Source organism: Pristis pectinata, chromosome 5, assembly GCF_009764475.1.
Source record: "Pristis pectinata isolate sPriPec2 chromosome 5, sPriPec2.1.pri, whole genome shotgun sequence".
NCBI classification, from domain to species: Eukaryota; Metazoa; Chordata; class Chondrichthyes; order Rhinopristiformes; family Pristidae; genus Pristis; species Pristis pectinata.
Window position 1 is genome coordinate 30,213,719 of NC_067409.1, and position 26,242 is coordinate 30,239,960.

Below are 26,242 nucleotides of genomic sequence, written 5' to 3' on the forward strand. Positions count from 1 at the left end.
CAAACTGAAACAAATGTACAGGCACATGCATGGAAAGAAAGGGGCTTTTTACCTGAAATTATTGAGCTCCATAATGTTTGGAGGGTTGGAATGTGACTCATCAGAAGATGAGGTGATGTTTCTCCAGTTTACACTGGACATCATTGATGCAGTGTAAGAGGAGAAGTCAGAGAACTGGATGTAGGATGCAGAGTTAAAGTCACTTGTGACTGTAACCTCAGGGTTGCCTTGCCCACTGAATGGAAGTGTACAGTAATGCAATTGTCCAATCTATTTTTGAGTTTTCCAGTGTAGAACAGATCATATGGTGAGCATTGAATTCAGTGCTCTAGATTGGAAGTGCAAGTGAATCCATATTTCAGCTGGAAGAACTGTTTGGGCTCCTGTATGGTGGGAAGGGAAGAGGTAAAAGGGAAGGTGTTGCACCATCTGCTGTTGCAGGGAAAAGATACATCTTCCTCTCCCCTCCCATTTCAGTATTCAGGAAGGACCATTCTCTCTGTGACTTTTCCATCTTCACCAACTATTCTGCTTCTCACACCATCTTTCTCATGTAACATTAGCAGATGCAACATCTGTTCTTTTATCTCTTCCATTCTTTTCCCATTGACCAGAGATCCAACCAGTCTTTCAAGTGAAGCAGCAATTCACTTGCATTTCTTCAAGTTTAGCATACTTCGTTTGGTGCTCTCAATGTGGTCTCTACATCAGAGAAGCCAAAGGCAGATTGGGTGATCACTTTGTAGAACACCTCTATTTGGTCCACAGCAGGGACCCTGAGTGTCCAATCACCTATTACTTTAATTGTCTGTCCCACACCCACTCTGACTTCTCTGTCTTTAGCCTCCTACGTTGCTTCATCTTACAGCTGCGGATGTTACAACCCTCAGGATTTAATACTGAGTTTCATAATTTCAAATAAACTCTCCTTTTTAAAACTTATACCTCCAAATTTGTCATGTTTCATGTTGCCTCTGTATCATTTTGTTCCATCTGATGGTTTTTAAATGTAAGCATTGATGACTTAGGTCTGCATGGTATCACAGACAGTCCCTCAGTTCTGTTCAGCTCCTCTTCTCTGCAACTTAAAGCACACCTGTCTTCTCACTTTTCCAGGTTTGATGGAGGGACCCTGCCCTAGTACATCAACTCATCTTCTTTCTCCAATGAAGAAGCCTGAGCTGCTGAGCGCTTTCAGCATTCTCTGTTTTTGCTGCTGTTTTAAAGGGCTGTCAGAGCAGGAGCTTGGAAATATTAATGGCAGATAAAGCTTAGTTCCTTGATGTTCCGCTGCAAGTGCAACTTCAGGAAATGCCTTACGAGGAGTCATCCTGATCAGGATATCAATGCATTTTCTCCATAGAAGATCTGCTTTGAATGGTTCAATTAGGACCATTCTTGCCTTTGAATTGGATGGTCATGGGGTTCAATACTGATTACAGAGAATTGAGGGTATAACTGGAGTAACATGCTGGAAGCAATCTTTTTCAACTAAGATGTTAAAGTGATCCATGTCTAGCCATTTTCACCATTGGTTTCTGTGTGCACTCCAGATTAAAATTTTCATCAGGATGCAAACAGCTTGGATCTGCTTCAGAGAACTGCCAGGGAGAGAGCCAAAAGTCAAAGGGAAGCAATGGAGTTTCTGACAGGTATCACAGACAATGGCTTGGGTCTTCCCAATATTCAGACGGAGAAAAGTGTTGCTCACCCAGTACTGGATAGGATAGACAGTCTAACAATTTAGAGAGAACCAAGTGATGTGGTGGTGATAGACAGCTGGGTTACAAGAGTAATTACCTATAATAGGTCATAATTCATACAAACTCCACAGCTTAGAATAAGAACTTTCTTTGCCCGTTCTCTGAAATGACTAGCCACAACAGAGAACAGTCCTGCTCTTCCTCCATATCCTTTTGCACAACTATTCCCAGATACTTATTAAGCTCTGTTTCAAAATTTGTGAAGATTGTGTTAGATCATTCCATTTCCTAATGGCCCTGACTTCAGTGGAAAGGAAACAGGGAGATAGCAAACGGTCAATGCGATACCACCAAAGGTACTAAAATCCATGGAGACACAGTCCTGATGCAGGGTTTTGACCCGAAATGTCAACATTTCCTTTCCCCCACAGATGTTGCTCAACCTGTTGAGCTCCTCCAGCAGATTGTTTGTACTAGAATCCATAACAGCACTTGAAGGAGAACTCGATTTGTATCCAAAAAGAAACTTATTAATAGATATGGCAAAGTGCCACGTGACTATTGTTATTAGCTCCTTCCTTCAACTTTTTGATTATATGCTGAAATATATGGTCTTCTGATTACTGACTTATTTTTCAATTGATATAATTTCCTCAATTTCTTTAAAATCCTTCTTATGATTTTAAACATTTCACTGTGATCTCTTAACTTTCTTTGTTCTAATGAAATAAATTCTTACTCTGTTCTGTCTTTTTACAATTAAACTTGTTACCATCTTAGTGAATCTCTTCTGCATTGATAAAAGAGCACTGAAACAGAAGCAGGATTAAACTATAATGGCTGCTCTATTCTCTGGGTGAAGAAATTTCTTCTCATCTCCTTTCTAAATTGCTGACCTCTTATTTTGAGACAGAGGCCCTGGGTTTGAGATATCTCAGTCAAGAGAAACATTATTCCTGCGCACACCATATCTGGCTCCATAAGTATTTTGTTTTTTTCACCTTTCATTCTTCCAAAATTAGATTAAATGCCTAATCTGCTTAACCTCTCCCCATACAATAAACATGAGACCCCAGAAATCTATCCGGTGAACCTCTACTGTAATCCTCTGTCGTATGTATATCCTTCCTTAGGTAGGGAGACTAGGCCTGCACACATTATTTCAAATGCTCTTTCACCAGGTACCTATATAATTGGGGCAAGACGTCTCTACTCTTGTACTCATATCTTCTTGCACATAAGGCAAAGACACTATTTGTCTTCTTTATTGCTTGTTGTACCAGCAAGTTGACTTCAGTGGACACCCATGTCCCTCCAGACTATGTTGATTTTGAAGACTTCAGTGGGTCTGAGTTCTCAGTTGCCTCTGATCTGAAGCACTGCTTTGAAGTGTTTATATTATATACAACAGAACTGAAGGCTGCATCTGCCAATTTTTGACCTTTGCTCAACTGCCGTTCTTGGCTGTTTCAATGACATCATGAACATGGACTTTGATCTCCCGAAGGGTGGCAAATCTGTAAATTCCCCATTCTCAAGAACCTACCCAATTCCCTTTGAAAATTATTTATGGAATTAGCTTCTGCCATTTTTTCAGGAAGAGCATTCCAGATCCCAAAAACTTATTCAATGTCATATTTGGTAGGTTTTTGGTCTACAGATGGCTCAGGGTTTGTGGGGAATCAGAGGGCAAAACCAGATTAGTGATCATTTTACTGAATGGTGGAGCATGCCCGATGGGGCCATGTGGCCTAATCTTGCTCCTATTTCTTCTGTTCTTCTGAATAATAAAATGTTTCTCTGAATTCCCACTCTAGATCTTTTGTGATTGATTTTAAATCTTTGATTTCTGACTATGGACTTGCTTTTGGTCTTTATTGGGCATCACCAGAAAGGCCAGCATTTATTGCCCATCTCTCTTTGCACTTGAGAGAGTGGCAATGAGCTTCCCATTTTAATTCTGCTTTACTCCTGGTGAAAATATGCTCATAGTGCTTTGGGTAGGGAGTTCCAGCATTTAGACCCAGTGACAATAGATGTTATATTTCCAAGTCAGGATAACAAGGGGGAAACTGCAGATATTTACTGCCCTTGTTTTTCTTGGTGGTAGGAGTCATTGGTTTGGAAGGTGCTGTCGAAATAGCCTTGGTGAGTAACGACAGTCCAGTAATATCACAATGTGATTGCAGTAGAGGAAACGAATATTTAGGATGGTGGACAGGATACCTCTTAAGTGGGCTGCTTTGCCTTTGATGTCATTGAGCTTCCTGAGTGTTGTTGGAACTGCTCATCCACTGTACTCCTGATTTGTTCCTTGTAGATGGTGGATAGGCACTGGAGCATCAGGAGGTGAGTCTCATGCCAGAGGATACCACCCTCAGTCCTACTCTTATATACAGTACATGGTGTTTATGTGGCTGCTCCAGCTGAGTTTCTGCTTGATGGATTCTATCAAATCATTTCATTGTCTTGGAAATTTCTTTTAACTCATATCTTAACCATCTCCATTCCAAAGAAAATATTGCTTGGATCAAAATTCTTTTATACATGAAAGCTTGCACAAAAATGGCACTGAACAGGGGAATTAAAGTTCTAATAAACTGAAAAGAGACATTTATTGAACTGCATTACATAAGTTTCCAAGTGTGTAAGTGGTGTGAAGTTAGCCACTGTTGTGCATGTTAATTGTAGGTAATTTTGGGAGTCAGGCACACTGTATGATAGAAAGCCTGGAACTCTTATGGTGACAGTGTCAAACTGCAACTGCTGCTGTCAATTAAGTCAGTTGGGAAGAATGGCAATAATATTTTGTAATAGGAATAGACACCTGGAGAGAGGACTGGAATGCTCAGAACAGCTCAAAAAATAAAGATGGTCTTGGCTGAATAATAAACGGAAATCTGTTTCTTTGTTGCAGCTCAGCTGATTCCACTGATGCCTGTTCTCATGGATTCCAGAACCAGAATTGGAGTAATTTAATTTTCCTTTAAGAATTCGGCAAGCTGGTTCATTTGTTGAGACCTGTTTATCTATGCATGGCTCACGTTACTGCATAAACATAGATTAATGTAGCAGTAGTGGCATCAACTCTGTATTGCATAATGACTAACATCACTGCTTCACACATACCTAGCGAGTTTCAGGTACATGCGACTACATGCACTGGAGTTCATGGCCCAAGTCTTCAATATGTGCAATGGTGTCCCTTGAGGGCATTACAGAACCAGATGGGTTTTTCATAACAATCTAGTAGTTTTATGGTCATTGTTACAGAGACTTGCTTTAAAAAAAAACAAATCCAAATTTATTTAATTACTTAAATTTAAATTCCTCTGCTGCCATAATGAGATTCAAACTCAATGGTCCAGAATTCTGGCTGCCAGTCCAGTAACTCTGCCATCACAAATCCCCACCCTCATAATCTTTACTTTTAAAATTAACTCTTTGTCTATAAATCCAAGTAACCCAAATACATTTTAACTACCTACACGTTATTTTTACTGTACATGTAAAAGTTTTCCATACAGGCTTATAAAGTACTGGCATGGTCTTCTTCCAGAATATAGTGCACTGCATTTGAAGACATCCTTAAAACTCAGGCCAAGTAATATACATTAGCTTGCTGAGTTAATTTTGCATAAGCACAGAAATAGCATACCAGCCTTGTGTAATAGGGACAAGCTCTTTAAGAGAATATTTTGATGTTTCAGGGGGCCTATGTACATGGCTCAATTGTTTTTGTGTGGGATACTATGAAATGGTTAGAGTCAATGCTTTGACTTGTGTCATCATGTCTGAATGGCTGAATACATTCTCATGAGCAAATGGCAACTTCTGTGCCATCAGCAGTAAAGGACTCAGTAGTGTTGACCTAAGGCACAGTGAGGATCTCACTCATGAATGGTCACTTTGCTGCTCTGGAGGATGAAGGTTCAAATGCTAAAGCTGCCTTAAGTAGTGGGAGTGATTTGGCCAGTTCCAGTTTAAAATGTCTGACGTCTGACTGTTGCAGAGGTAGATCCCTTTTAATATTGAAATTGGGATCCTGTGACATAAATAAAACCCCAATTGTCAATTGCAGGCTTCAACCAGATTAATGACAATGGAACCAAAGAGAGCTGTCAAAGAGATTCACAGCTGCCCAAATTCCTCACTGCTTTCCTAGAAGCAACTGCAAGTTTTAAGATGGCATGCTATGGTGAACTGATAATCATCGGCAGTGCTGTGTAGATCTTAGATCCTATCTGGGCAATTTCCTTAAGGGAATGCCAAGCTCTATCACAGACTTTATTGGTACATCTCTTATGTCAGGGCTCTGCCTTGAATGGATGAATCCATTGTTTGCCAATGGAATCTGATATGCTATTTGGTATAAGTATCAGCTTTATTATTGCCCTGCCAATTGAAACCCAATATCCATATGGAACAAAATTTTGCAGTGTTCTCCACATTACTTACCCCATGGAAGAGCTGTGAAAATCCAGAATCTAGAATGGCTCGAGTTATCAGTGAAATTAATATTTTATGCTGTGGTTTTCTTGGGAGTGAACTGCACCAGCAGCGGTGAAATGAGTAACACTGAATTATTTTTGCATTTTCACTTAACAACATGATCTCCCATTACAGGCTCTGAATTGAGCTTAACCATAGCATTAAGCAATCTGAACAAAGGCTGGTATATAAAATTAGAGATGAAGTGGAAAGTTGAAAAGTTTGACCATCATTGCTTCACTAACCCAGTCTAACTACCCTAATCAGAACAATACACAGGTACATTAGTAAATAACTCATAAAAATACACACTGAATTCTGTTTCATTATAAATTATTTCAGCAACAGATGAATGTAAGTAATCCCTAAGTAATTTGCCTTTTGGGAATCATTTTTATCTGATCTCTGGATATTGCTTTGTATTTCTCTTCTGATCCAATCATTTTGAAAAACCAACATTAATAATGTATAAAACATGAATAGAACAGGAAGTAGAAAAGATGCTGGTTCACGCTTTGAATTTGTGTACCTGTTCCACTAGATCTGAGTCCAGCAACCTGAAAGCACCAGCTATTTCAACTTCCATTTAATTAACAAAAAATTAACAAGCAATTTAAACACTAACATTGCCGTCAGTGCAAAGCTACAGCAGTTGCCTACAGTCTCAAATAAAGCTGCCCACAAAGGGCTACTGAACTCTTTGAAATTAATTTCCTCTTTCTCGATATCTGTGCTGTCGGCTCTGGGGATCTCTGCCATCTGGAAACACTGATGTCATCAAACAGGCATTCTCAGGGGCAGCAAACCAGAAAGTGAAAAAAAAATTCTCTTTCAAACTGAATTTTAAAATTTTAGAAGACTTGAAATAAAGTTTGGAACATACAGGCTTGAAGTTCAGGTAGAAAAATAAATAAGCATTTTGAAAACTAAAACATTATTATCTCAAAATTCACACACATTAGTAGGGCCAGAGAGGTTGCTAAGCAGTAAGTATAGACAAATGCATCATTAAAAATTCAATTATGCATCATACAATAGAATATACCATTTTCAGGGTTTCTTACAGTGAGGACAGTTTGTGACTATCTTTATTTCTAGTTACATTGCTAATAACTTCAAACTGAACTGGGAAACTTTGCAAAATAATATCCCTTGTGGAAAAGCAGGGTATCACTGACAATGGCTTCTGGATATCTGCATTTGACTGCACCAGTGCATAATCTAGTCAATGCTGTCAATTTCACAGTTAATACTGACTATTTTGTTCTTATTACAATTGCAAAATTGAGCCCATTATTGCTGCCTAATATTTGGCTAAAATAAAGCACAATAAACATTATACTTCAAAGGCTTTCGTCAAGAAAATAAGGTTTAGCGAAAATACCTTAGGGATCAGAAGCAAGCCCAGAGTGACAGTCACAGTCAGGTGAGTGTGAACAAAGAAGAGCATGAGCATCCAATCACTGTGAAGGCTTGATGCCAGTGTAAACCTGCAAAGAAAAACCCAATCTTAAAGTTAAAAGCCTTCCAGATTTAAAGCTATTATTCCAGTCTAAAGGTGTTCCAGAGATTAACAACATCATTTATAGAAATAAAAGATTGCATTGCTTCAGTTTTAATTAAAATCATACTTGAGAGCATAGCTAAGTATCAGACATGGTCTTCTGTTTCAGCTTCTGACCACAGGCTAATGTAAAAATCACTGTAAATTTACTATTTAACAGGCAAAGGATCCAAGGGATATCAACATACATCAGAGCTTTGCAGTATTTTCAGTTTAGTTTGCATCATCTTTTCTCTATTCCTACAATGTATAAATGTCCTATTGCCTCATTGCTATGTGCCAATCTTTTTTGGAATTGAGTTTCTGTGAGTGTCTCAGCATTAAAATGGCTGTAACCAATAACTACTCCAGCAATTGTTACTGTGAAAGGACTGAATCTCTGCACTATTTCCATTCATTCAATGCCTAACCAACCAACAACCTCCAATGATATATATGGATGAAAATTTGATGAGGGGAGTGGGGAGAAAATGATAGAATCCATAATGGACAAACAATCCACTCTCACAGAATGCTAATCAGCCTAATAAAGTTGAAAATCAGCCCCACTTTGTGGTTTGTGCTGAGTTAGGCTGGGTATCACGTAGAAATGGATTGCTTGGCTTTGGATTGTATCAGCAAGGCAAAACATGTCGATGAGGAAGAGAAGGAAGCAGAATAAATCTTAGACAGACTGCTAAGCTAATAGGTGCAGACTCAAGAATGAAAGCCGTTGTCAAAGATGCATTCTCTATGATTGGATAGGTAACTGTGAAAGTATACAGGAGTTGGACCACCGAAGGAAAATGGTGCATGGGGATAATGTGGTCAATTACTAGGAAGGCTGCAAGGAGGATAAGGAAATGCAGTATGGCCACACGGTCACCATGATTGATCCTCACGCCCAGGTAGTGGCTTGTCACTCCAATGCATCTGTTACCTGTATTGTTATCCTTGATCCACAACTTCTTGACTCCTTTTTTTGTCAAATCTTTCTTCCATTTTAAGAGCATTTATTTCTTATCTTGGATACACTATATTTGAAATTCTTTGGACTCAAATGACTAAGTAACCAGCCATGCCAACAAACTGGTATTAGAAAGTGGGCAATATGCACCCGATTAGCTAAGCACAACATCAATTACAGGGTTGACCTCCGCTTATTGATTTAATTACCACTGCATTAAGATAATACGCATTGGAAAATTGAAGTAGGAGTTTAAAGTTCCACCTCAGCCAAATTTAAAGGGTTGGGGGTCTAACATTTAAAAAAAACTATTTCAGAGTATCTGAACCCTCCTCAGTCAATTCAGAATATTTATTGTGTATGAAGCAATGGGGGCCATAATTGAAGTGAATGGAAGAATTACCCAGCAATTTGCCTCTTTTTTAGAGAGCTGTACTGTGGGCGTTGAGGGTATGTCATTCCGCAGTGCCATCTGCATGGGTCAGTATCGCAGTAACTCTGCAAGGAGTTTCAGAATATGGCTGGTAATTCCTTCCACTGGTGCCCATATAGCAGACGTAACAAGTCTCCATGTGCCTCTATGCTGACCCAGACTTCCCTGCAGTCAAAGGCAGCAAAGTGGGCCGGAGGCCACAGAATGCAGTCCTCCTTGTCATTATAATTAATCTGAATACTACTTGACACCCTGGTGTGCCTGTCTTGATGCAATATGAGTGAGAGGAAGGCATGCTGTGATCAAACTTTCAATGTCAAACAACTGAGATGAGTACAGGTAGAGGGATGATTTGCAGAAATAATGAGAAATGAAGGAGAAAATTAAAAGAAATGTGATAAAATTGGATAAAAATAAGTTGAGAATGAAGAAATTAAGCAGTAGAGGTGAAAAGGAATATGCATTAATAGAGACTGAAAGATGGCCTGAAAAATGTAAAATAAGATAACCAGTTATCATAAAATAATTATTATATTTGATGCATTTTGATGGATTTTAATTTAGCTTGGTTGATGTGTAGTCAGTAATCTGAAAATGGCTTACCTGGCATTCCACTGATCCTGTTACTGTCACCAGCAACAGGATCTGCAGTAGATAACCATTCACACACCTATAACTTGACCTTGACTCCATAAATATGAAAACTGGGATTCTACAATGTAAGTAGGACCCTACTGCCATTTGGAGAGGCAGCAAGGATCATCAGATCCAAGTAGCTGTTTTAAAATGATTTCTCTGGGGACAGAATAAGCCAGAGTTCTTCTGAAAAGATCCAGAAGAATACTGTAGACACAAGAGACTGCAAATGCTGGAATCTGGAGCAACAAACAATCTGCTGGGGGAACTCAGATGATTGAGCAGCATCCGTGGGGGGGGGCAGGGGGGCAAAGGATTTGTTGATGTTTCGGGTCAAAATCCTGCATTGATCTGAAATGTCGACAATTCCTATCCCCCCATCGATGCTGCTCAACCTCCTGACTTCCTCCAGCAGATTAATTATTGCTCCAGAAGAATAATGTGGCTATTCATCTGATCACATTCACAACAGCAACCCCTCTCATTCACTGGACCTACTCTGCTATCTGGCTTCCTGTTATCCAGACTGCCCAATATTGCACTGGCATGTTTCCCCTGCAACCTTACCTACCAGGAAACCTGCATTTTAGCTGCTCAGACCCTGCCAGTCTCAGTGATGCCACCCATTTCTTCAACTTTTCTCATTAATTCTCTTATTGTGGGACGACTGTATCACTTCTGCCATTTAATCATCTTCAGTTTTCCACTTAAACACTTAACAGAGCGTCCTATTTATTTTCCTTTCTTGATGTGTTCCTGAAAGTGTCTTGTTCTCAACTGAACTCAGTCATGGTTAATGGCACAACTTGGTGCCCATCCCATTGCAGCTCTTCTTGAGGAGGCTGGCAGATGGCGATAGCACAGCTGAATAGAGGGGATATGGGATGTAGCAAATTATATTATTTTGATTGTCTGCATTTAATGAGCTGAGAAAAGACAACAACACTGGAAGAGCACATTGAGCAGATAGCAGCAAGCCAGTTACCTGTACAGTTTGAGATTAAAGCAACAGATCATTAATGTAAATGATAATCCCATATATTTTTAAATACTTGTTACAAATTAAATATTCTATTAAGCGACATTAGTTATGAAGATTATTTGTTAATGAAGAAACCTGTTTATCAACAACAATTTATATCATGAATTATAAATCTAAGCTTCGACTGTATGACTATGCTGGATTAGTGAAGTTACAACACAAGCCTACATGCTACATGTAGAGGCAGCAAGTGAACAGAAGAACTAAGTGAGCTTACAGCCAATGGCTCAGATCAACATTCTACAGTCCTGCAGCATCCTGTGGTGATAGACATTGAAACACATAATGGAGGGAGGAGGCTCCACAGACACCTCAATCCTCAACAGTGGTAGAACAATTCTCATTGTCACAAAAGACATGGCCAGGTGGAGAATCCATGTCAACCTCTTCCTTAGGTTTCCATCGTCACAGGAGCCAACCCTCAGCCATTTTGATTTGACTCATGTGCTGAAAATACACTGGATACAGCAAAGGGTATGGCCTTCCACATCATCCAGGCTGACTAGCTGAAGATGCTCTCCAGAATCAGACATGCCTCTGGCCAAGCTGTTCCACTGCAGCTCTACCTGTGATGTGATGAATCAGTCAAAGCAAGAAATTGCCCAGGCATATCTTGTCCACAAAATGCAGAACAAATCCAATTGAATCCAACTTCCTCATCAGTCTACTCTGAATCAGTAGCAAGATGATGGGAGATGTTGTGACAGTGCCAGTAAGATAGATTTACTCACCAATAACTTGTTCAGTTTGGGATCTGCCAGGAGCACCTGGAACCAAAAATTCATCATAAGCCCTGTCCAATATGAATTAAAAATCTGAACACAAGGGACAAGGTGAGCCTGACTGTCCTTGTTATCAAGGCAACAACATACCTAGTAAGGTATCAAGGAGCTCAAGTAAAACTGAAGTCTATAAGAATCAGCAGCAAGTAATCCACTGGCTGGAGTCAAATTTAGCACAGAGAATGATGTCTGGTAGTTGTTGGAGGTCAATCACCTCAGCTTTCATGAGGGAATAGGCTATTTTAAATCTAGTACTATGCAATGAGGAAATATTAATTGAGGATTTGCTAGTTAAGACATCTTTAGGGAACAGTGATCACAATTTGATAGAATTTTATATATAAAGATAATGTACTTAATCTGAAAACGGTCTTTAATCTGAAAAAGCACACGATGAAGGCATGAGGCATGAATTAGCAATGGCAGATTGGGAAATTACAGAAAAAATATGATGGCGTTAACTTTAAGGAACTAATGTATAATTTACTAGCAATATAATTTTAAGTCAAAAAATAGAAAGAGTGCAACAGACATGCTATCAACAGAAGTTAGAATCACATCAAAAGAAATGCTTAGACTTTTGCCAAAAAAATACAGTAAGAGAGGGAAAATTTCAGAATTCAGCAGAGAGAGAAATATTGATAAGGAAAGGGAAAGTAGAATATCAGAGTAGGGTAATGATAAACATAAAAACAGATTGTAAGAACTTCCATAGACCATCCATATCAGTTCCAACTAATGTGGATTCCTTACAGAGCAAGACTGGAGAAATTATAATGAGCAATAAGTAAACAGCAGAGAAATTAAACAAAAATGCTGTGCTTTTCTTCATGAATAACTTTTCAGAAATAGTGGAGGGGTGCAGGTCCAGAGTAAATGGGGATATCAAAGAAATTAACATGAACAATAAACTAGTGCTGGAGAGATTAATGGGACAGAAAGGCAATAAATCCTCAGGACCTGATCACCTAAATCCTAGGGTTCTGAAGGAGGCGACTATGGGAAGAGTGAATGTGCTGCTTGTCATCTTCCAAACTTCCATAGATTACAGAATGGTCAAATGTAACCCCAATACATAAGAAAGGAGGGAGAGAGAAAATGGGTATTATTGACATCAATACCAGAGAAAATATTGGAATCCATCATTAAGGGAATGGTAACAAAGCACATGCAAAATAGTAATAGGATTGGCCAGAGTAAACATGGATGTATAAAAGTGAAATTGTAGCAGCTGCTGCCGCGGTGTGAAAGTACAACACTAGTCGATGAGCTGCAGAACAAAACTGATTTATTTTACCACCGTGCGCGGGCCTTTTCGGTGGGTGGTTCCCGCCCACCGAAAATGGAAATGACATATGTGCTGTGTCATCAAACTTTTCCCCCGCGCGGGTTCTCCCCGTGGCTCGGGGAAGACGAAGGCCCAGCGCCATCTTGGGCCGCCGACCGCCGAGCCGGTTCGCTTGCTGGGACGGTGAGTCACTACAAAATCATGTTTAAAATTCCATTAGAGATATTGGAGATTGTAACCATCAGAATAGATGAGGAGCAACCAGTTGATGCAGTGTAATTAGACTCAGAGGACCTTCAAAAAGGTCCCACTAAATATTGAACAAGATTAGAGCCCACAGTATTGGGAATAATCTCCAGGTGCAGATTGAGGATTCGTTAAAGGACAGAAATAGAGAGTAGGAATAAGCAGGATATTTTCGTGTTAGAAGACTGTAACTAATGGGATGCTGCAGAGATCATAATATATACAGTTCTGCTGATGATACAAAACTAGGTAGGGTGTTGCGAGGAGAATGCAGAGAGGTTTTATGTGGATATAGATGAATATAGGAATTTAGTAGGAACCTGAGGGGCAACATTTTCACCCAGAGGGTGGTCTGTATATGGAATGAACTGCCAGAGGAAGTGGTTGAGGCAGGTAAATTAACAACATTGAAAAGACACTTGGATAGGTACATTGATGGGAAAAGTTCAGAGGGATATGGGCCAAATGAGAGCAAATGGGACTAGCTTAGATGGGAACCTTGGACAAGTTGGGCAAAGGTTCTGCTTCTGTGCTGTATGACTCTATGACTCTATGTGAATGGGCAAAGACAGAGCAGATGGAATATAATAGTGAAAAATATAAGGTAGAAAGAATTGAAAGGCGGAGGAGATTGAGATGTTTTGTTCAGAGGGATCTGGGTGTTCTTGTACACAAATCATTCAAACTTCATACAGAATTTCAGCAATCAATTAGGAAGGCAGTGATAATGATGTTGTCTATTGCAAAAGGATGTGGGTGGAAGATATTTTGCTCTGATTAGGAAGAATTGTGGTGGGAATGCATCTGGAATATTGTGCATAGTTCTGATCTCCATCTCTAGGGAAGGATATATATGCAAAAGAGAAGGTGCAGCAAATGTTCACTGGGTTGATACCTAGTTTGTTGTCTGATGAAAGATTAAGCTGACTCAGCCAATATCCTCATGAATTTAGGAAAATGAGAGGTTATTTCTATGAACTACCTTGAAGGTAGCAAGTGTAACCTCATAATTTGGAATCATAGAATTACACAGTGAGGAAGTAGGCCCAGACCATGCTGATTGCTTACCAGAGCTAGTCATATTTGCCTGTGTTTGGTCCATATCCTTCTAATCCCTTCCTATCCACGTACCTGTCCAAATATCTTTTATATGGTGTAATTGTACCCACCTCTACGACTTCCTCTGGCAGCTCATTCAACATAACCACTACCCTCTGTGTGAAACACCTGCCACTCAGGTCCCCCTTAAGTCTTACCCCTCTCACCTTAATTCTAGTTTTAGATTCCCCTACCCTGGGAAAAAGGCTGTGACCATTCACCTTATCTATGCCCCTAAGGTCACCCTCAGCCTCCTTCACGCCGGGGGAAAATCCCCAGCCTATCCAGTCTACCCTCATAAATCAAGTCTTCCAGTCCCAGTATCATCCTTGTGAATCTTTTCTGCACCCTTCCCAGCTTAATGACATCCTCTGGCACAATACTCCAAGTGTGGTCTCTCCAACGTCTTATATAGTTGTATATATGAAGTCCTCATTATTTCTTATAGGGCTTGACAGGGTAGATGCAGAGTTGTTGTTTCCCCAGAATGGAGTGCCTGGAAATAGAGATCATAGTTTCAAAGTAAGGGGTTGACCATTTGGGACAGGGTTGAAAAGAAATCTCTTCACCCCAAGGGTGATGAGTCATTGGTGCTCAGGAGGGCTAGATGGGTTCAAACGCTGAATATATTCAAGAGGGTGATTGATAGATTTTTAGGCATTAAGGGAATCAAGCAATAATGGGGTTGGTGCAGAAAAGTAGCATTGAGGTGAGCGATCAACCATGATCTTAATGAATGATAGAACAGACACATGGTTCTGAATAGCCTACTCCTGCTTCTAGTTCCAACATGCTTGTGTTATTATCATTGGTAGCATTCCTCAGGACAGTGTTCTTGGCCCAATCATCCTCAGCTGGCTCATCAGTTATCGTTCTTCCATCGTAAGGTTAGAAGTGGGAATATTTTCTGATGATTAGTTTTCAGTTCCATATATATCTCAGATAATGAAGCATATTGTGTCTACATGCAGCATCTCAGAAAGGTGGCTTATAACATCAGTGCCACACCTGTGCTAGGCAGTGGCCACCTCCAACAAGAGGAAAACTATTTCTTTTTGTCATTTAACACCATTATCATCAACAAATCACACATTATCAACATCCATTGACCAGTCAAATAAATAATGTGGCTTCATTTGGGAGGTCAAATATAAGTGAAAAGTATTCAGTAATGTATACTGAGGAGTACTAATGTACAGAAGGATCTTGGGGTGCAAGTCCAGAGCCCCCTGAAAGTGGCAACACAAAAGAAGGAGTATTGTGTGCAGTTCTGGTCACCGCATTACGAGAAGGATGTGGAGGCTTTGGAGAAGGTGCAGAAGAGGTTCACCAGGATGTTGCCTGGATCAGAGAGAATTAGTTATAAGGAGAGGTTGGACAGACTTGGATTGTTTTCTCTGGAGCGTCAGAGGCTGAGGGTCAACCTGATTGAAGTATATAAGATTATGAGAAGCATAGATAGGTAAATAGTCAGACTCTTTCTCCCAGGGTGGAAATGTCAAATGCTAGAGGCATAGCTTTAAGGCAATAGGGGGTCAGAGAGTGGTAGGCGCCTGGAACGTGTTGCCAGGGGAAGTGGTGAAAGCAGATATGACAGCAACATTTAAGAGCATTTAGACAGGTACATAAACAGGCAGGGAATGGAGGGATAGAGACTACTTCCTCCAGTAATGATGCACCATGGCTGCAGTGTGTACAGTCTACAAGAAGCAGAAATTCACCAAGATCTCTTTGACAGCATTTACCAAGCCGATAAACTCTACTGCCTAGGACAGGGGCAGCTGACACATGAAAATACTACGAAGTTCCTTTTCAAGTCAGGCACAACATCCTGGCTTGGAAATACATCACCATCCCTTTGTTTCAATTCTAGAACCTACTAATACTGTGGAAATAGCTTCTTTTTTGCCATTGGTTGGGCAGGTATGAACATATAAAAAAGAACAGCAGTGTCATCTGACCACCTCAACTAACCTCTCAATGTTTATGAGTTCAACAACGGTATTGGTATTGGCTTATTATTGTCACTTGTACCAAGGTACAGTGAAAAACTTGTCTTGCATACCGATCGTACAGGTCAACTCATTACACAGTGCAGTTACATTGAGATAGTACAGAGTGCATTGAGGTAGTACAGGTAAAAACAATAACAGTACAGAGTAAAGTGTCACAGCTACAGAGGAAGTGCAGTGCAGGTAGACAATAAGGTGCAAGGTCACAACAAGGTAGATTGTAAGGTCAGAGTCCATCTCATCGTATAAGGGAACTGTTCAATAGTCTTATCACAGTGGAATAGAAGCTGTCCTTGAGCCTGGTGGTATGTGCCCTCAGGCTCCTGTATCTTCTTCCTGATGGGAGAGGAGAGAAGAGAGAATGACCTGGTTGGGTAGGGTCTTTGATTATGCTGATTGCTTCACCAAGGCAGTGAGAGGTAAAGACAGAGTCCAAGGAGGGGAGGCTGGTTTCCATGACGCGCTGGGCTGTGTCCACAACTCTCTGCAGTTTCTTGTGGTCCTGGGCAGAGCAATTGCCATACCAAGCTGTGATGCATCCAGATAGGATGCTTTCTATGGTGCATCGATAAAAGTTGGTGAGTGTCAAAGGGGACATAGCGAATTTCTTTAGCCTCTTGAGGAAGTAGAGGCGCTGGTGAGCTTTTTTGGACGTGGCATCTATGTTATTTGATGGCCAATGTTGAAGTGCAATTAAAATTCATTTAACTCATCTACAATAACAAAGACCAAAAGTTATGGTCAAACTATCTACAATACTATTTGTAATCCAGAGTGGAATATCTTGAATTATATTTATGATGAATGCGAATAAGCAGTAATTATAATATTTTCAGGATAGAGAATGACTTGGTACTTAGTGACATAATGAGGTGACATTACCGCTTTTAAAAATAGTTTCTATAATTATCATATTGCAGCTGTTTTTAACCATCCAGTTTAATTTATCTACTTCCTAATTCGTTTTCTCTCTTAAGTTTCTCTAAGTTTTTCCTCTTTTAGAAGTTTTTCCCTCTTGCGCAATACCATTCCATCAGTCTGACAGAGTCAGTCTAGAAAAAGAAAAGTGAAACAAGTTTGGAAGCAGCAGAAGGCTGCAACTAAAAGTGATGTTAATGTCAGTGGGAACCTAGGTTCATGATAGGCTGGGGTGTAATAACCTTCTAGAAGTATTTTTTAATTTGCTTCAAGTGACAGCTGCTGAGACCTCCCACTAGAGCCTGAGACAAAGTTTTCAAGTATTCAGTGATTGGTAATAATGAGTGCTGTCTAATTTTGTGCTTTGTATAAGATCTAACACCAGGATCTGAAATCTATGGTTAAATCTAATATAATAATGGAGGCCTCCCCATGGGTGAAGGCATTGTCTTTTCCAATCAAAACTCATTAATACAAACCAGACAATAAGTACACATTGTGAACCTGCTGGGAAAAGCTGCAGCCTTGAACTGTAAGTGCTTCTGTGATGTGATAAGAGCAGGTCTGCGCCTGCCACGTGTTGGCTGTGTTACTTCCACCTGAATTTTTCATGGACTAAGGCAAACAAGGCCACTCAAACAGGGTTATGGTTTCTGGTTGAACAGCAGCTCTGAAAATGAGGTTTGCTGGTGGAAGTGCTAACATCTATTTACTGTACAGACATCTTCCCTTTGCCCATTCTCACTCAGTAACTGAGGACACGGTGCACAACAGTGGCCTTGCATGCACTATACTGTCATCTCAATTAAACAGCATTCTATCATAGAGTACAGCATGGAAACAAGCCCTTCAGCCCAACTGGTCCATGCTGACCAAGATGCCCAACTAAGTTACTCCCATTTGCCCATTTTTGGCCCATATCCCTCTTAACCTTTCTTATCCATGTACTTGTCTGAGTGTCTTTTAAGTGTTGTTAATGTACCCGGCTCAACCACTTCCTCTGGCAGCTCATTCCATGTATGGACCAACCTCTGGGTGAAAAAGTTGCCCCTCAGGCTCCTATTAAATCTCCCTATTATCTTAAACCGATGCCTTCAATTCCCCAAATCTGGGAAAAAAGATTGTGTGCATTTACCCTATCTATGTCCCTCATAATTTTATACATCTCTTTATAGAGGATCATCCCTCATTCTCCTACACTCCAATGAATAAAGTCCTAGCCTGCTCAACATCTCTCTATAACTCAGTCCCTCGAGCCTTGGCAACATCCTAGTAAATCTTTTCTGCACTCTTTCCAGCTTAATTGCATCTTTCCTATAGCAGGGCGGCCAAAACTGAACATAATATTCCGATGTCCTGAATCATGTTTATTGCTCTTCCTGAATGACCTTTCTTGGTTGAAGTTGGACCACTCACATTCAAGAAGAAGACTACACAAGAAAATGATGACACAACAAAATAGGAGCATGAGTAGGCGTCTGCCCCCTCACCATCACACATTCCATCAGATTGAAGCACTTTGAGCATTTCGGAGGCAAGTTTGATGAGGATGAGTTTGAATCAGTGGTCAGGAGGAACAAACAGATATGGCAATGATAGGAAGAGCTAAAAGCGGCACAGGGCAGCTTTTAGCAAGTAATTAGCACTGTGCTGTGGCTATCTTGAAAAGTGAACTGTAGAAAAGGCATGTTTGCCCAGGAGAGGGCACTGATGTTGGTTCCCTTATTTTTCCAGTGGATTTAGAGGATTTTGCATAGACAGAATACCGGCACGGTAGTGTAGCGGTTAGCGCAACGCTATTACAGCGCCAGCGATTGGGGTTCGATTCCTGTCGCTGTCTGTAAGGAGTTTGTGCGTTCTCCCGTGTCTGTGTGGGTTTCCTCCAGGTGCTCCGGTTTCCTCCCACGTTCTAAAGACTTACGAGTAGGTTAATTTGGGGGTTTAAAATGGGCGGCGCGGACTCGTTGGGCCGGAAGGGCCTGCTACCATGCTGTAAATAAAATTTTAAAAAAAATTAAAGAAAAGTCTCATAGGAGAAGTCATGCATCTCCAAGGTCTCAAGGTGACAGCTGGAGGTGGACCAAGTATCAGAATAAGTGGTCAGGGGTCACTGCTGCCCAGGAAACCCTATGTTTTGTGCTGGGCTTGAGGTCTTGATCTTTCACACTCATTTCCTCAGTTGACTAAAAGCTGTGTTGGTGCATTGAAAACAATGATGAATTTCATTGTTGACATCTGTCTTTTCTGGCAGATGGCTCCTGAGATAAAGGAAGTGGTCCATGTTTTCCAGGGTCTCGAGAACTTCTACTGCTGGAGGGCAATGTTATTCAGTGGGGCCAAACTGGTAGAGGACACCTAGCCTCCACATCCAGCATATCATCCTTAGTCACTTTTGCCAGCTCCAAAAGGATACCACCACCAGCCACATCTTCCTCTTCCCCCCCCCCCCACTTACTGCCTTCCAAAGGGTCCACTTTTTCCATGACTTCCTAGTCCACTCACCCCTCCCTGCTCACCCTTCACTGTCCCCAGGCACTTTCCCCTGCAACTGCAGGAAGTGCAACACTTGTCCTTCATCTTCTTCCTTAACGCCATCCAGTGACCGAAACCGCCCTTCCCAGTGATGCAAAGATTCACCTGCATCTCCTCCAAACTGGTCTATTGCATTCGATGCTCACGATGTGGCCTCCTCTACGTTGGCAAGACCAAGCTACAGTTATGCAGGGTGCCTGCACTCTGTCCTCAATGGCCATCTTGAGCTTCTGGTTACATGTCATTTCAACTCCCCTTCCCATTCCCACATCGACCTGTCCATCTTCGGTCTTCTCCACTGTTATGGCAAGGCCAAACGCAAACTAGGAGAACATCACCTGGTATTCCACTTGGATAGAACATTACAGCACAGTACAGGCCCTTCGGCCCACGATGCTGTGTCGACACTTTATCCTTTTCTAAGATCTATCTAACCCTTCCCTCCCACATAACCCTCCATTTCTCTATCATTCATGCCTAATAAATAGCCTACACCAATGGCATGAACATTGACTTTTCCACTTTCAGGTAACCCACTCCCCTGTGTCGCTTTCTCAATCTCACCAGTTCACCCAGGATCTCTCTCCCTTTATTCACCTTTTCCATCCCTCTTTCCCTCGTTAACTGGACTCATCACCACCATCCCCCCAACCTGGTTCCATCTGCCCATAACCCACAGACCTATCTATTTGGGTTTCTTCTCCCTTGATTCATCTCTCTACCCCTTCCCCCAGCTGGTACCATCTGTCCATCAACCCTCCTGAATCTAATTCAACCTATCACCAACCAGCTCTGTATCATCTGTACCTCTCACTTCTATATTACTGGTCACCTCTCCTTTACATTCTCAGTCCTAATGCAGTGTCTCGGCCCAAAATGGCAACTATCCCTTTGCCTCCAGAGATGCTGCCTGACCTGCTGAGTTCCTCCAACAGTTTAGGTTTTGCTCCAGATTCCAGCATCTGCCATCTCTTGTGCCTCTATGGTCGTGGACATCTTTTTTGCAGATGTTGGGGGCAAAGCTCATCCTCTCATATGCTGTACTGTATGACGTGCATTGTACAGCAAGCATAACCACCAGGATCTGTGGGCAGTTAAAACACCCCTTCTCACTCATAGTGTGGCTCCATTAGCATGTTCTGCTCAAGGAGCTGTGATGTACACAGAATCTGTTGGCAGTTTAATAGTAGTTTAAGCAGGATCGGTGTAGCTTGTACATCACTCTCTAAAACCTGCTGCTTAAGGTATAAAGATCTTCAGGCTAAGATTTTAAATTGACCTTTGTGCAGTGCAATAGTGATCTCTTTCAGGCTCTGCAAGTCTGGGTTCTTGTTGCCTATTCCAATCTGTGAGACCTTTTGAAAATTCCCAAGTGATTTAGTTGAGTGCGATATAGATTTAGTTGGTTTGTTGCTCTTCATTTTCATTTCCAACAGGTAGCTGGCTGGTGGGATATAAAAGATGGCAGGCCATATATTGGCAAGGTAAATCCCAGATAGGAACCCCATTCAATTGTCAATCTGCAAATTAAGACACCTTTATTATCTTCCCCAAGAGGCACCTTCTTTAGTTATAGCCTCAGTATAAGACAGTGCCAACAGTCAAGTAAAATACACACTAAAGTAACTGAGTGTACATAAATTCCCACTGATTTTTGTGGAGAGTTAATTCTGAAGAATAGCTTTTAATGGAATTGGTGGAATTGACTGTGGCTCTTTCTGATTGAACATCCCATTATGTCCTTGATCCTAATAGACTTTGTGGTTAATGTTCCCAATAAGTTTCTTCTCATTCCTTTTAATCAGTTCACTTCAGTGGAAATTATGCAGCCAACTTAAACATAATAGTGTAGGTGAATTAGTTATTTCTTTCATTTATTGCAATCGTTGCCTTTAAATCAAATATATTCCATTTCAGAGTTATTAAATTGCAAGAAGTTTGTCTTACCAGATATCCAAATTAATTGAAACAGTTCCAGGTAATAGACTGAAAGTTTACTTTGGGAACACTTTGGTTTCTGGATGAACTGACTGAATGAGGCAATTGATAGGGAATAAACAAAGGATTATGATGTGCATTTTGGGGTAAAGTTAACAGACAGATGCTTGGGCCTAAACAGTGACAATTTTAGGCCACGGTTCCTCTGAAGCCACTTTCAAAAAAGCAATGCTTCTAATTCTTGGATGTGCATGTGTGATAGATCTTCTTTTTCAGGATCCAAGTGTAAGAGCTCACTGGAAAACCCACTGCAAATCCAGCACATGCTGCCCAGTTTCATCCATTTGTCAAAGTCAATGCATGGAAAATTTTGGGGCATTTTGCATCCGGAATAGTTTTTTTCTTTCAATCTCTACCATCTTGCACTACGGAGCACATGACCCTTTTCTGTATTGTTAACTTATGTGGTTCTACTTCTGTGGTTAAACATTTGAGATTTAGAATTCAAACCATGCCAATATTATATTCAACTATGGTATAGACACTTAAATGAAGCAAAGTCCAAAAAAATGCAAAAGCATGTTGTTTTACATGCAGGAAAATAACACTGTGCTTTTTGCAAGGAGATGACTGCAAATTCCAACTCTATGAGGCCTGGAAGCAGCAAGTGAACTGGTTACATCTAATATTTACACATATCATTGCACCGGAGTCTGCGCGAAGTACTTTCAACATGCAGATTTGCATACCATTGTATTGACAGAGACAGCTGCCCATTGCAGTGTCAAACAGTTTGTTGTTTCCAAACAGATCCCCTCAGTGAGCTGCGTTGGGCAGAGCCTACTGAAGAAGTCTGCTGTCAACAATATTTCCATTTCCCTAATAGTAGGGTCAATTGGTGACTTTTAACGTGACAATGATAAATTTATTAAAGCTAATTTACCCCCTGTTTAGATAGTGGCTGCTAATTAATTGTGCACATTTGAAGAGGTGTCCTTGGCAGAGTACTTGAAGTGCTCCTCTGCATTTCAAATGTGCAATTTTGCAATGGTTCTCCATTAACAGAGAATTTAAAAAATAATACAAAAGGCCACATATTTAGATACAGTTGTAACTTGCTCTTAAATAGATGGAAATGGATCCAAAGCTACCTCATTGTACAAATATGGTAATTCCATGCAACTTTTGGTGATCAGTTCATTATCATGATTATCTAGAGCTCCATTTGCAGATTAAGGTTTAAAATAAGATATCTTCATTAGTCACATGTACGTCGAAACACAGTGAAATGCATCTCCTGCATAGTGTTCTGGGGGCAGCCCACAAGTGTCGCCACACTTCCCAACCTGCATGTCCTTGGAATGTGGGAGGAAACTGGAGCACCCAGAGGAAATCCATGCAGACATGGGGAGAATGTACAAACTCCTTACAGACAGTGGCTGGAATTGAACCTGTGTCGCTGGCGCTGTAAAGCATTACGCTAACCACCACACTATGCCAGGACCGCACTGTTGCTAACTGTGCAAAATTGTAGAGTAACTGAAATTACAAATAGGTATATTTAGCCTATAAGTGCATTTGGCGCAGTACTGACTGTTGATCACTCTCGTCTTATTTATTCATTCATGAGACCAGTAATTAATTCTTATTCTTCATTGCCCTTGAGAAGGTGGTGGTCTGTTGTGTTCTTGAACTGCTGCAGTTCCAATGCTATTAGATAGAGTCAAGGTAGGTAGAGCAGAGAAGCTAGAGTTTCAGGATTTTGACCCAAAGATGCAATGCATTTTCAAGTCAGGATGTCGTGCAACTTAGAGAACTTTCACATGGTGGTGTTCCCATGTGATTGATGCCCTTATTCTTGAGTGAATTGACAGGTGCTGCTAAAAAAAAACCTTTGGGAACTGGCTTCTTTAGTTTCTTTTATTGTTCATCTTTAATTACTCTTGAGAAGATGGGTGTAGGCTATAGATTGGTCTGTAGCTATCCAAATTGGGGAACTACAAATGCACATCAAGGCCTTCTGCCTCCACTACTTCTTCAATTGGTTGTCTGCCACCTTCACCATTCCACATGAAAAAAATAGATGTCTTCTTAAAGTAATGCCACTCAACCTACTCCAAGGAAACAGGAGAAGTCTCCAACAAGTTTCAAGCTTTATTTTTCACACTTTATTGACAGTAGCTCCAGGTCATTTTGTGTGGCTGTGGTAAACAGCAGAATGAAGTGTTATGGGTGTTAATCATCGTTGGGTAGCGTAGGAGTGGGAGAATAAGAACAGAATAGATAAACTACCCAAGATAAATGAGTACTGATAAACAGCTTATCCTTCAGAGTTGTGTGGAAAATCCAATAATTCAGTGACAATTTCCTGCTATAACTGAGAACCAAAAAAAAATGGGTTAGAGAGGGTCAGTATTGAGGACCAGTAGGAATAAAACCCAAACTTAGAAGCTCCAAAAATTGCAGAATATAAAATAAAATCAGACAATTTAAAATATCAATATCTCTGCTGTATACTCTGAACTCCTACTTTAACAGGTTTGATTTTTATTAGCTTATTATAAAAGATCTTTTTATGAATTAATACCACAACTGGCATCCATTCTAATTAACTCTTGTGTACCTTTATGCATAGACATGCCATTATCTGTGTATCTATATATGAGTTTGCACAGTGATCTTGAATGGAAAGGAGAGTGATGTGTTACAGTAAAACTCTGTTAATCTGGCATGCTCAGGACTTTAATGGTGCCGGACTAGCAGATTTTCCAGAATACTGGATGTTATCCTATTAATACTTCAGCATAGGTTTAATTTACTTTTCTTTAAATGTTACACAGTAGAATAATAACTCTTCCAGTAAATCTGGTAAACTTAAAGGGACTATGGGAAACAAACCAGACGAGTTTAAAGACAGCACAGGAATCGGGACCCATCTGAGTGGAAAGGGAGTGTTGGAACTGAGGCCCAGTGAGTGGAAGGAAAGCATGGGAAATGGAGCCTCAGTGAATAGGATGGGAGCAGATGAACCAGGGCCCTATTGAGTAGGAGGGGAGCACAGGAACCAGGGTCATGGCAAGTGAATGGGAAGCTCAGGAACCACGGCCTCAGCAAGTGGATAGGGAGCTTGGGTACTGAGGCTTGGCAAGTGGACAAGGAGTGTGGTAAACATTAACTGGTGAGCCCGATGCTGAACCATTAGGATTTCTGAATAGCTGGATTGTGGATTATTGGTTTTACTGTCTATATGTTTTGCAGCAATGTAACAAATGTCACTGATGTCTAGTCTGCAACAAGAGCTCAAACTCTCAACACCACTTCAATTTATGTGTTCTGGCCTCTTTGGATGCACAGTGTCTTTGTGGAGACAAATGTTAGCAATGTAAGTTAAAGATGTAGATTATCAAAAGTAAACAAAAGTGAAGAGCCAAGGTGTTTCATCAACATAAAAATAGAATAAAGGGATAGAAGAACATGAGAAAATCGGAGCAGAAGTAAGCCACTTGGCCCTTCAAGCCAGCTCCATTGTTCAATATGACCATGGCTGATCTGCCCAAGGCTTCGTCTTCACTGTTGTGCCAGTTCCCTCTTGGTCTCAATTCCTTGATCTTACAAAAATTTATCGATTTCCTCTTAAATACCTCTGATGATCTAGCCTCCATAATCCTCTGGATACAGAATTCCAGAGATTCACCAGCCTCTCTGAAATGAAATTCCAACATAACTCTGTTTAAATGACCACCTCCTGATCTTATAAATATGTTCTCTCATTCAAGATTCTTCTACAAGTGAAAACATTCTCGACACTTACCACGAGGAATCTAATATGTCTCAATAAGATCACCCCTTCTTCTAAACTCCAAAGAATATAGATCTAATTTCTTTAGGCAATCATGATAAGACAACCCTCTCATCTCATGAATAGCCTAGTGAATCTCTTTTGGACTGTCTCCACTGCCAGTATGTCCTTTCTTAAATAAAGGGAGAGGGTATGTGTAAGTAATATGTTAGAGAAAACAAACTTTGAGTTTTTAAAGATTATCAAATACAGATAGTACAAGCTATCAAATAACATGCCTGAGAAAAAGGCTTGGCTATGTCCATGGTACAGGTTTAAACATAGCATGGAATGAGCCCTTCCAAAATTTGCAAAGTGATCTCTCCATGCCTCTCCTTTCAGTCCCTGTTTAAAATCCTTACTCCTTTCACCTAGGTTTAGAGATCAGATTAACATCTCCTCCTTCATTATGCTCCTGCAAATATGATCCTACATAGCAACTTGGGACATTTTCCTATGTTAAAGGGGCTAGGAAAACAAGATGTTCTTGCCATTTTTGAGTTTACATTCCACAATGCTGACATTTTGACCTGGATTCAAGTTCAGCTTTAATCATTAATAGAAATTCTGTGCCAGAATAAAACAAAATCCACAGCGCCAGCTCTCCATCACTAGAATTCCATGGGGGAAGAACCCTTCAGATTTTATACATACAAACAAGAACCTGTAAAAGTAATTGCATTTTAGATGAGGCAATGCTGTTTTATTCAACTATAAAACTATACCAACAAAACTGTGAACATGAAATTCAAACAACAAGTGAATATAGATTAAC

General features: G+C 40.5%; 1 protein-coding gene across 1 annotated transcript in view; it reads right to left on the reverse strand.

Moving 5' to 3' along the window:
* Positions 1 to 26,242, reverse strand: part of gpr158a (G protein-coupled receptor 158a) — a 414,329-nt gene that overhangs the window by 13,398 nt on the left and 374,689 nt on the right. Inside the window, exon 9 of the mRNA XM_052016756.1 lies at positions 7,579 to 7,684. Coding sequence (XP_051872716.1) covers positions 7,579 to 7,684 — 106 coding nt within the window. The remainder of the gene's footprint in view (positions 1 to 7,578; positions 7,685 to 26,242) is intronic.